Raw genomic sequence first — 13245 nt, forward strand, 5'->3', positions numbered from 1 at the left:
CGAGGGAAATTTAGCGAGAGGATAAATACCCCGTCGTTAAAAGCATAATTTTCATAATTATAACGAGAAATTATTTATACTCTCGCTAAATGTGGTGTAAAATTAATTTTTTAACGACGGGTTTCTTAATTTCTCACTATTAATTAAAATTCTCGTCGTTATTGAGTTTAAAAAATCAATAAAAATATTTCCCTCCAAATATATATCTATAATTTTAATTAGGTAATATTTTTTTATTAATTTTTCTTTTTACACATAATATTATTTTTTCATAATCTTTATTAGGTTTTGAGAAAACAACATATATAATCTTCCTTCCCGCCTCTTCCTATATCCCAATCCCTGCCTCTTCCTGTGATCAATTCCAAATCCCTACTACCAAATCCAAATCCGAAGTCGCCTTTCCCGTCAATCTAAAATCGCCTCTCCCATCAATCCAAATTCGCCTCTTCTTCTCGTCGTTGTTGTGAACTCTTCCTTTATACCATTGGTGATCAAAGACTTGCATATCGTTGTTACCGGTGTTGAAGTCCTCGACCTCAGTTTCTGTAAGTTTCTCTATCACTGTCTAAAACTCTATCGATTTCTGTAAGTTTCTCTGTTTCTATAAGTTTCTGTAAGTTTATATCTACGTATTTTCTATAAGTTTCTATCATCTATTGATCTCGATTTCTATGAGTTTCTGTAAGTGTCGATTAAAATCTGAAATCAATTGCTGTAAGTTTCTGAAATCTTTAAGTTTCTGTATTCTGTAAGTGTTGATCTCGATTTTACAGTGGTTAAATCTCTATTTATGTTTCTGTAATTGTGGTTAAATCTCTGCAAGTACTAGATTTATGTTTCTGCAACTACAATTCTTATTTATGTTTCTATATTGTGGTTAAATCTCTAAAATCAATCTATTTAAGCTTCTGTAATTGTGGTTAAATCTCTGAAATCAATCTATTTATGTTTCTATAATTGTGGTTAAATCTCTGCAAGTTAAAACTCTAGCCAAAAAAGAATTGTCTTAAACATGTTCGAATAAAGGCCTCAAAGAAAACACATGGAGAAATTGCTCTCACTTGCTATAATGTCCTCACTTGCCATATATAACTAGAAAAGAACATAAAGAAAGATAATCAATGGATCTGTAGCATTAATAAAACACCATTAATAATTTTATTTATATATAAGTGAGTTGTATGTTTGCATGGGTGTGGGTGGGTGATGGGATGAGATGGGCCGTTCCCATTCTTTACAATTTCACTCCTAATTGTAATTTTCATAGCTTTGCCCTCTGATCAAAGGCATCAACCAAGTCAATAATAGTGATTTTATTGCCCTCTGTTCTTTTCTAGTTATATTGCACTAGGGAATAAACCTTGAGTTTACCATGGTACTTGTTAGTTGGCTGTGAATGGTTGTAATGGTGTTAATTACCAACTGGAAAATTATTACAAACCATTAATAAAACACCGCATTGATAAGGACTGTGACATAACATGCTGAAGTGAGGCCTTACTAGGAAGCACTTGAGACCCTAGTAAATGAAATGAGCAATGTTTGGAATTTTGTTGGCTTCGTTTTCACAAATCTCCACAGAAAATCATTGTTACTTCCACATTGTCTAAGATATCCATTAGCCAGTCATCCTTGACGACTGTAGTTGGATTTACCTGTTAGAAATGCTAATGTTGAGAAAATAATAATCACTGAAAATGAGAAAAAAAATTCAAATAAATAACAAGAATGAGTAATAAGATAAATGAGTTTATTTCCTCCTAGTGACATTATATTGTAACCAAGTTAACACAGATATAGTAAGAGAGCTTCATCACATATAATGCTTCAAGTTTTGAGGATAATGTTGCTGTCAATGTGAAGCTTGCCTACAAAAGCAATATAAGATACTTGAACTGGAAATTATCTGATCAAGATAGATTGTTGCATACACAATATTAGCTCTCTTCCAAAAATCACTAAATAAAGCAAGTGAAAATTAGAAACTGCAATCAAAAAAATTAAAACCATGCAAGACTGCTATTACATTCACTTGAAGTTATAAAGCAGATTCACTGAACTCTACACAAAACTGAAACCATGCAAAACACTCATTTTTAACCTTTACACTGACTCCAAGTTAGGAAAAATAACTTTGCACTGACAATTGAGAACCATCAAAAGTTTGTATATTCTTATCCCTGCATAAGTGTCACATAATGCATAATGTTGGGGAAAATTATGGGGAATTTTGTATAACGTGGCTTTGACTATAACGGATCATTGTCTTTAAGGTGTTAGAATTGCTACAGTGTTAATGGCAGATCACCCCCCAAGAGTTATCAAGGTCACAGAAATCTGCAACCAACAATTTCTAAAGATTTCCCTTTAGAGCAACTTAGTGTATTTTGTATTTTGTGAGAAGGAGATAACACAAATGAAGAGTTGTTATTCTATTAACATGGATTGGCCTAGTGTAACAGTCATGTCCTTTTGTAAATAATCATGTTCCTAGAATGTCAAAAGACGTGTTTCTTGACTAAAACCAAAAGACATATCTCTTTGTAAATAGTTATAACTTTATGGAATAGTTATATCTATCTACAAAATGTTATCTCTCTTAGAAACACAACTAATTATATAACACATTTCTTTTCCTTCTCTTATTTCATAGTGTAAATTATTCCAAAAATCCCCATTTAATTTACACTATTAAATTCCAAGTATATACATACAAGAAGGTATCTTTTGATGTAACCTTCAATTAGTGCAAGTATACCAAAGTTCTAACGAAAACATTGGTGATTAAAAAAAAAAAAAAAACTTAAACCATAATTCTTGTCTCAAAACTGGGTATAACACATATGACTTTTGACAAATATGATGAGATGCTTACTACAAAAAAAAAAGGATTGCAATTGGAATGGAAAAGTGGGTGAGTGAGGATTACCGAATGCAAGATATATATATATATATATATAATATTGAATTTTATTGCTTTAGTAAATACATAGATGGAATAAGATATTTGTATGTGAATGTAAGTAAAGGGAAAATAGAGGCTGTGAGATGTGTCTAGAATATATATAATATATTGTAATGATAGAGCCTCTTTCTCCATTCTTCTTTCTTGCCGTTCCATGTGGAGCCCAGTAATGTACTCATACACAATAATATATATATATATATATATAATATTGGTAAAAAAAAAAGCTGGAGATGGCGGACAATCCGAAGGATTTTGTTGTTAGGTGTAAGGCTCAAAATGTTAGTCTAATGCCAATATTGTAACATTATGTTTTAGCTCTTTAATTTCCTTTTGATGTTTTTAATTTTAACCTTTTATTAGATAGACTATCATAATGAACATTATAGTGTTAACATTAATATCTACTGTTTGTTAATATTCTGAATATTACATTCATGATACTATACTATGGCATATATATTGCAGGAAAATGTTCAAAGCTAAACCATATGACAACTTTTTCTATAACTTTTATTACATTCTTAAACCTCCTAATATCTGGCTTTTGTGTATTTGCTTCTAATACTTTTATTAAAATAAAGTGTCATCATAGTCTTGGTCACTTATCATTCATAATTTATTGAGTCTAATTATATATGCAACTGAAAATATTGCTTTGACTGCTAATATTGCTTTTGTTGTTTATTGTGGCTGAAATTTGAATTAGTTGGGTGAAATTCCTGCCTATTTGTTGGGCGAAATAAGTTTGGTTTGCTGCCTATTTGTTGGGCGAAATAAGTTTGGTTTGCTGCCTATTTGTTTTGATAATGAAAAAAAAGGGGAGAATGCTTATGATGGTATATATATAGTTGAGAGTTTGGTTGATTGAGCTTATTTGATGATTACTGAGAGTTTGGGTGATTGAAAGTATGTTGGAATTTTGAATGAGTTGAACAGTTTGATGATGATGGTATATATGTGTTGATATATGCTGAAATAGTTTGGTTGATTGAGTTTACATAGAACACTTTCACTTTTGAGTCCAAGCATCATGTTCACATAGTGACACTGCTACTTGAACAAAGTGACATAAATAAGCAGGGGATGCAGTGCACAGAGAGATCCACATTTTTTACAGAACATTTGAGATGCTTAAGCGGTGTTTTCATTTGCATGTAAGTTGGAACCTTACTAAAAGAAGTCCACAATTTTTATGAAACATTTGAGATGTTTACATGGTGTTTTCATTTGCAGTTAAAGACAGTCCTTGGAGGGGTTCACTTGCTCGATGTTGTCTATAGCAACAATTGCAGTGCTCATTTTATTTCATTACATCTGTTTCCAGAGAACGGACATAAGTCATAGATGAGCAAGGGGAACAACGATAAAATTCTTGAAGACATGGAGTGCTTGACAATTATGCTGTAATAGGTAAGAGGGGATATAAATTTTATAATCAACTTACTGAAAAATGCTTAAGAAAAAAAACAAAAATTGCACCTTCAAATCATGACGATGCTCTTGAAGCAATTTTGTTGCGCTAAGAAGCATCGCGACATGGGCATCATGGCCACAACCATGCATCTTTCCTGAGATTTTACTCTTGTGCTCCCACTCTACCTTTTCCTGCAACCATTGATACCCTTTTCATTGTCAACAAACTATTCAAACCAAATTTTCATAATCGTTAGTATCAATTGCTAGGTCCTCATACTGAAGATTTCAATATTTTCAACAATTAATCTATATGCCTACATCAGCACAAGTGAATTCCCTCCCCATTCACCAGATTAAATTAATAAATTGGTATCAATTGCTAGGTTTTCATTTGTTCAAGCATCATGTTCACATAGTTTGAAGTTAATAGAAATAGAAATGTTCTTATTTTTTTATTTTATGTCTGGTTAGACCATGTTATTGGTAGTGAAACCATATAGCAACGAATAGACAGACATCTCTATTCTTAGAGCTGATGCATTATAAGTTGTTAAATATTAGCTTTTGAATTGAAGTTTATTTTGTTTTTACTTTTATATTTGATTACATTATGACTTATGAGATTTATGTAATTTAGATCATCATACAATGCTGGAGAATGGCGAGTAATATATTTTTTTTTTCTTTGCAATTTGCAGGTATTTGAAGATACAAGTCGAGCAGGAACTGTTGATATTAGTTGTGAATAATACGTAAATTCTAGCCATACTTGTAATAATTTTTTGATTTTCATTATAGGGAGAGATTAGAATAATATGAAACTCATAGTTTTTTTTTTTTTCTCATTTTTTATGATTGTAGAGGGTATAAAAGCTCTTATGATGATTGTAATCAATACATTTTGAATGTAAATGATCATTTTTTGTATATATCTTGTTTTCTACTAAATTCATGTGATCATATTTATATTGAATGTTTATCGTTGATATTATATTTAGTGACCGGTAAACATTGCAATAACGACGGGAATATCCATTGTTGATATTATATTTAGTGACTGGTAAATATTGTAATAACGACGGGAATATTTATTGTTATATATTATTATCAACCACCACACACATTGTTATAGCGACGGGAATATTCGTCGTTATTATGAGTTTTAACGACGGGACTTATGCCCCTCATTATTTATATTAACGATGGTATTTTTTTTTCCATCGTTAATACTTTTAACTACGGAAGCTTTAACGAAGGGCGACGACGGGATTTTTCCCGTCGTTAAAACTCTTTAACGAAGGGAAATTGACTTTTAACGACCACTTTTCCCCTCGTTAAAACCCTTTTTTTTTGTAGTGTCATCTGCTCATTTCTAAAATTTCTAAAACTTTAACAAATACACAGTACCATTAACCTCATAAAATTTTTCTATAGGAATAGAGACAAAGTTGTGAAGCTCTGGACCTTTTCCCATCATTTCCAACGTTTTTCATATCGGTTATTTTCTTTCTCTTTTCTTTGATTTTTTTTGCGTTTAAGGGTTATATTTACAATTTTTCCTTATTGAATCTATTTTCATTAATTCTAATCAAAAAATAATTATTAAGATCTAATTAACACTATTATAAGCAATTCCTAATATAATTCTGTAAATGCTCGAATATAATTATTAATTTATTATAATTAAGCATTAATTATTTGTTGATAATACAAAATAGTAAAAATTATGAACATATTAAAATTAATACAATATATGATGTGGATTATGCTGCATTAGAGTGTCTGGACAAGCACTAGAATTCGAATATATGATTATAGTGTCGGTGTTCGATTTTATGGGCGTAGAGTTTACATGCAGTGTCCGTTTTTAGCCTATAATATATGCTTTTAGGGTAGCTCGACGAACATGATTGAACTAGCTGCTTTGCCACTATTGTTATCGTGTTTTAGCCATTTTAAATTGCCTTTTATGATTATTTATGATTCCTTTATTTTACGTCTGAATTATGTCTTTGTTTTATGTCTATTCTGTAAAGCCTAATCTATTTAGAGTCTGTAACCCATTAGGGTGTCGTATTTTTTTATATAATTGAATCTTAATTTTCAAGATCATTAACAAATCATATTAGTTCAACACACGTAGCTTGCTTGACTGTAAGGATAGGAGTCTGTTGAGATACTATGGCCACATGGCATTACTTTCTACTTTTGTCTTGTTTTATTGGTGGTGTTTTGAGCAACGAATGGGCAACGCCAGACCGTAACACGGAAGTGCAAACTGAATAAAAGGGATTTTTTCAATAATTGCTTTTTGTTTGGGGGTGTTTGTTTTTTCACTTTTTATTTTCCGGACTGTTTTTATAATTCAAAGTTGTATGATGTTTTAATTAATTAAAAAAAACTTATCATTACTATAAAAACATAAATAAAGCAAATAAAAATGAACGTTAAAATTGAGACTGTAAAAAAAAGTCTAACAATAAAATTGGACAGTGATAAATCTGCCCATTCAACTTCTAAAATATCTATACATCCATTATCTAAACTAATATGTAAACTTGGAAGTTAATCAATCATAGCGTTATTTTTTTATTATTTTAGGAAACTATTTTTTTATTAAATTTATTATAATTATTAAATTTATTATATAATTAAATTTTTAAATAAATATTAATTTGATATAATAATTTAAATTATTTCATTACCATATTTTAGATTATTATTTTATTAGTTATCATAATCATAAATTATTTTATTTTTATCAATTAAATAATTAATAATATTATTTACATAAATTATTTTATTTTTATTTAACAAATAAATATTTTAAAAAAACAAAAACCATGGGCAGTAACTACACCTTGTATCTTTCTCTCTCTCTCTCTCTCCCCTCTTCCTCCCCCAAATCAGTAAATCCCTAAATCTAACCCTAACTCACCCCTCCTCTTTCTCTCTTTCTCTCTATCTGTGAAATACTCCCGCCGTCGACCTGTTCGTCGCTACCTCCGCCTCCAGTTGTCGCTGCCTCTAGCTTGTTCAGGCTTTGCCTCTGCATCCGCCGTGCCACATTCGCCTCTTAGAACACCCTGTTATACATGTGAGTATATGTATACGTATATATATGTGTATATATCTGTGTGAGTATATGTATATGTATATATGTGTGTGTGAGAATCTTGTGTGAGTAATATATATTCTGTGTGAGTATATATATATGTGTATATATATGTGTATATGTATTACAGAGTTACACGGAGAAGCTCTGTAACTGTTTCCCCAAAACCCCTCCCTCTTTCACTTTCCTTTTCATTTTCCTACTTTCCAAACAGTAGCCCAAATAAGATTATTAGTTAATGGCCTACCTCCCTTCTTAGAAGATCTCCTGCTCCTTGTCGATTTCAAGGACAAGTAGCCAACCCTCTTTGACATTCCCTGTACCATCATTTTATTTTCCACTGAAAACGAATAATTCATCTTGAAAGTTTACTGTTGGTTAGAAATTATAATAGTTTGTTTTTATAATTAATATTTTATGTGTTTATTTGATGGGTGTAATTTAGAGATTATTGTAAATATTTAGTGAATTTAGTCAACGTACACTCAAATTTGACTGGGGACCCAACTTGTGCTTGGCCCTTGGCACTTTACCTAGAAATGTTTTTTGTTTTTTATTTTTGCTGAAAAACATGGGAAAAATATTTATAATTGTAATACTATGTGTATTTCAATAAAAGAAATCATGTATTATCATATATTGGAATTGTAAATAGATGAAGTGGGTTATATATGATAAATTAAAGAATTAAAATAAAATTTTATCCTCATCTAATGTTATGGATTGAAATGATTAGGCTTAATTTAAAATAAAACTTAAAAAGCAAATGTTTCAATCACGGCTCAACCAATTTGCTTCCATTCTTCTGCCAATTCCCAATTGAATGTAAATTCCTAAGCATGCAAATTAATTAAGTGATAAATAAATCAAAAATGGATTTTTGAATACAATAAATTATATCATCCTGATCATAAACTAAGTAACTTTAATCCACTGTTTTGTTTTTTAAGTTTTAGTTAAACAATTTTTTTTTTAAGTTTTAGTTAAACAATTTGTTTTATATGCTTATTCATATGATGTAAAAAAATGCCACAAGTGCCATAATTTGATAGTCAATTTATTAAAAATAATTACGGACCTTTTTATTATCTTGTGATTAAGGTAAAATGGTAGAATTTTACATTTAGTGGGTTGCTATTAATTGATTGTAAGAGAGAGAGACTTAATAGCAATTGATCAATGGTTGATCATTTGGGTACACGTTTTGGGTGTTTTCTTATATTTTTTATTATTTCATTTTGTTTGTTTCTAAATCTAAAGATTAACCACAACCACTGTAGGTGGGACTTTACCAAAGAGATCAAGACATAACCTAATAAAAAAAAGTCGGTAGCCTGGCATCCACCCACTACTAATTTGGGTTATTTTTCTCCTTCATTTGCATGATTGCATTTGCATGTATAAATAGATATATATATATATATATCATCTTCCACCTTATTAATTAATTCTCTCATTTTTATTCTTTTTCTTGCTAGCTGCTTATTATAATTTGAAACTGATCTCTTTGGTTTTTTTTATTACTTTTCTACATCAAATCAAATCGAATTACAGAACCAACACTCCATATGCACAAGTAGATTGGCCGTGTAATTAAATGAGAAGCCAAATGTTTACTTTTTTTTTTTTCCTTTTTGTTCTAATGCATTTCACATAGTAGTTTGTTTGATTAAGAAAGAAATTGAACATGGATTAGATTAGATTAGATTAGATTAGATTAAGTCTATTTGAACTTCTCTGTTTCTATCTGTTTCGCATGTTAGCTTCATAACAAGAAAATAAAATGCTTAACTTATGTCTTCTTTAGGGCTATGTTGAGTTCCGTTATCATGAAAACAGAAATTTGAAACTTCTGCTATCGTTAAAGTGAAATGTATAATTTAAGCATCTGACGCAAACATTTGTTGTGCTTCATTAGTGAATAATGTAGGCATGACTATTTTGTCTAGGCTTTATGTGATAATAATCTAAATTGCCAAGTTACTTAATCCAACTTCCTGAACCCTCTCTTTGGGTCCTTATACATGATATTTCAATATATGAGATGATATGTTATTTCAGGGCATAAGAGGAGGCTAAGGAGTTCTCTTCTTTTTTTGGAATGGTTAAGTGATCCCTTTTAATGGCTTATTTTTTATTGTGCATGCATTAAAAAAATGCTGTGATGAATCTATGGGAAATGCTTAGTATTAATCAAACACTTAATCCCATCATATTTCCTGGAAAATCTAGGAGGAGGTTACCACGTTACAGGCTAATATTTCACGTTACAACTATTGTGTACTAGTTTCATAAAAGCAATATAGGTTTAACTAACATTCCTTTGTGTTAACGGTCATATATTTATTTACTTAATATGTCTTAATGTGTTACTTTTGTGTAGAGTGTGAAAAGATATAGAGTATGGATCGTGAATGGGTAAAGAACCCGAATAGGGTATCTCCTCAGTATGTGGCAGGGATAGAAGAATTTATAACTATTGCAAAAGAGAGTTTGAATTCTGCGGGGTTAACTCTATGCCCATGCTTAAACTGTGCTAATAGGAGGTTGCAAAGTATAGATGTCATTAGAGCTCATTTGATTAAAAAGGGAATTGATAACTCATACACACGATGGGTGTACCATGGTGAGGAAGAATCTGAGGAGGAAGAAGGTGTGGGCAACGAGGAATTCTTTAATGAGCAATTTGATGGATTGGGAGAAGGATTGCACGATGCGGCTGGTGTTGACCTTTTTAATATTGGGCCTACGAGTGACTTTGTTGGAAATGAACGACCAGCTATTGAAGAAGCCCGTTATGAGAAGCTATATGAAGCTTTAAATAATCCTGTATATAATGGATGTGAAAACTTCTCTGCTTTAACCTTTGTTGTGAAGCTGATGAATATAAAAGTGATGAACAAGTGGAGTGATAATTCTTTTGAGATGCTATTGAAGCTAATCCATGAGGTGCTCCCAAAGGGTAATAATTGTCCAGAGAACTATTATGACACTAGAAGATTGCTTTGTGATCTCGGTTTGGGTTATGAGCATATTGATGTTTGTCTATATGATTGTGCTATCTTCTATGGTGAACATAGTAATGCTACAATATGTCCTGTTTGTAAATATAGTCGCTATGTTCGTAACAAGATTCCGCATAAGAGGTTGCGATACTTCCCTGTCACGCCTCGTCTGAAGCGGTTATATAGCTCACGACACACAGCTAGAGACATGCGTTGGCATAAAGAAATTCGTGCGGAAGAGCCTGGAGTGTTGCGTCATCCTGCTGATGGGAAGGCTTGGAAGCACTTTGATGAGTTGTACCCTGACTTTGCTGCTGATTCAAGGAATGTACGATTGGGGTTAGCTTCAGATGGGTTCAATCCATTTAGCAATATGTCGACAACACATAGTATATGGCCAGTCATTTTGATGCCTTATAACATGCCGCCTTGGCGTTCAATGCATAAGAGCAACTACCTCTTAACGTTGTTGATTCCAGGACCAAAGTCCCCTGGTAAGGACTTTGATGTATTTTTAAGACCCCTTGTGGATGAGCTTAAAGTTTTATGGTGTAACGGAGTTCAAGCATACGATGAATACTCCCGATCAAGTTTCACTCTTCGTGCAACAGTTATGTGGACAATTAGCGACTTCCCTGCTTATGCTTACTTATCTGGGTGGAGCACTATGGGTAAATTGGCATGTCCGATATGCCTTGAGGATACTCGTTCCAGACGAATTCGGGGAAAACAATGTTATACAGGGCACAGATGCTTCTTAAGTAAAACACACCCGTGGCGAAGGAGTACAGAGTATGACGGAAAACCAGAAAAAAAGGGGACCACCTCGTCAATTTTCCAGTGATGATATTTTGTTGCAGTTAGAAGAGGTACCTATATGCACCCCTGGTAAAGCACCTAATAATGATGATAGAAAACGTAAACGTGGTGTTGATGAGTTGAATTGGTCAAAAAAGAGTATATTGTTTGAACTACCATATTGGTCAAAGCTATTGATGCGTCATAATCTTGATGTCATGCATATTGAAAAAAATGTTTGTGATAATATTGTTGGAACCTTGTTAAATGATCCCATGAAGTCGAAGGATACTGTGAAGGCACGTTTAGACTTGGAGGATCTTAACATTCGTAAAGAATTATGGTTGAAGGAGCGGAATGGAAAATTTGAGAAACCTCATGCAAATTACACGTTGAGTAAATCAGATTGTGAGGGATTTTGTGACTTTATCAAGTCAATTCGCTTACCGGATGGGTATGCTTCAAACATCAGTCGTTGTGTGACAGACTCTCATACACTTGGTGGGATGAAAACACATGATTGTCATGTATTGCTCCAAAAAATACTACCAGTGGCCATTCTCCCATACTTAGACAAGAAAATACGAGCCACACTAATTGAGTTTTGTCAATTCTTTCAAAAATTAAGTGCCAAGACTCTATATGTCAACAAACTTGAGAATATGAAGACAGGGATTGTTATCATACTATGTAAACTTGAAAAGATATTTCCTTTGTCATTCTTTACAATCATGGTTCACTTATGTGTGCATTTACCTGAACAAGCATTGTGGGGTGGACCAGTCAGTTCAAGGTGGATGTTTGGCATTGAACGTCGCATGGGTACATATAAGGGATACGTTCGTAACTTTTCACGCCCTGATGGTTCCATTACTGAAGCATATGTTGTTGATGAGGCTGTGACATTTTTATCTCGATATTTGCATAATATTGAGACAAGATTCACACGTCTAGAACGTAATTGGGATGTACCTTGTACACAACATAAGATGGAGTTATTTAACAATAAGATTCGTACGATGGGGGCCTCTAAATTTGGTAAGCTAGGGGTTTTTGACCATGTGGTGCAATGGTACCTTTTGAATAACTGCGGAGATGAACTTGATGGTTACATAAAGTGAGTTGGGTACATATAAAATATTTTTAAAATGTAATTAATGGGTCATTCTAAAATAAGTATTGACCAGTTGTTTCATTACAGTGAGCATAAAGAAGTATTGCGTTTGAGAAATGTGCGGGAAGAAGATTTCGAAGTCGTACAAAAACATGAATTTCCTTCTTGGTTCAAGAACAAGGTTAAAATCTTCTATATATATATATATTTATTTTTTGTAATTCGTCTTAAATTATTATCTCTAATATTAGCTGTCTACAGATGGCTAATCTTAGAGTCAATGGCGATCCTAAAGCAACTGATGATTTGTACTCATTGTCACAATATGCGGATGATCGTTACACAATTTGGCATAGTTGCATTGTTAATGGCGTTAGATTTCGCTGCAAAGAACGTGATGATAAGTTCAAGACACAATGTAGTGGAGTTTGTACAGAGGGTGATTATGAGAGTAGTGATTTCACATATTATGGTGTTCTACTTGAAATTTTAGAATTGGATTTCATCTATCAACGTACGGTATTCATGTTTCGTTGCAAGTGGTACAATACTGATCCGAAAGGAAAAAGAATAGTGGTTAATAATAATTTGACATCACTTGACATTACATCTAATTGGTATGCTGAAGATCCATTTATTTTGGCCACACAAGCTCAACAAGTTTTTTACCTAAATGATCGAAGTCGGGGAAAGAATTGGATGATTGTACAAAAGGTAAATCATAGGAACATATATGATATAATTGAGCATGACGATGATGAAGAGAGGGTGAACGATGATATCTTTCAAGAGGAAGAATCTAGTGAGTTACCGCATTTTCAGCCAA

At 32.3% G+C, this 13245-nt stretch overlaps 1 protein-coding gene and 1 long non-coding RNA gene across 3 annotated transcripts; both read left to right on the top strand.

Annotated features, from left to right (window-relative positions):
• The first annotated feature begins 333 nt into the window (after positions 1 to 333).
• Positions 334 to 5370, top strand: LOC127789714 (uncharacterized). Of its 2 annotated transcripts, XR_008020633.1 has the most exons (4): positions 334 to 548; positions 4036 to 4125; positions 4205 to 4381; positions 5086 to 5370. It is a non-coding gene; the product is annotated as an uncharacterized LOC127789714 (long non-coding RNA). The 2 variants fall into 2 exon arrangements; XR_008020632.1 differs by lacking the exon at positions 334 to 548 and having other exon boundaries at positions 3750 to 4125; positions 5086 to 5347.
• Positions 5371 to 9905: 4535 nt separating this feature from the next.
• On the top strand, positions 9906 to 11351 carry LOC127794292 (uncharacterized). Its single transcript, XM_052325275.1, has one exon. It carries the CDS (start codon positions 9906 to 9908, stop codon positions 11349 to 11351), a length of 1446 nt encoding a protein of 481 aa, XP_052181235.1.
• The last annotated feature ends 1894 nt before the right edge of the window (positions 11352 to 13245 follow it).

Source organism: Diospyros lotus, chromosome 1 (genome assembly GCF_014633365.1).
Source record: "Diospyros lotus cultivar Yz01 chromosome 1, ASM1463336v1, whole genome shotgun sequence".
In the NCBI taxonomy this organism is placed as follows: domain Eukaryota; kingdom Viridiplantae; phylum Streptophyta; class Magnoliopsida; order Ericales; family Ebenaceae; genus Diospyros; species Diospyros lotus.

Bases quoted from the DNA above. Each gene is read 5' to 3' on its own strand.
- LOC127794292 (XM_052325275.1), top strand. From the start codon at position 9,906: ATGGATCGTGAATGGGTAAAGAACCCGAATAGGGTATCTCCTCAGTAT.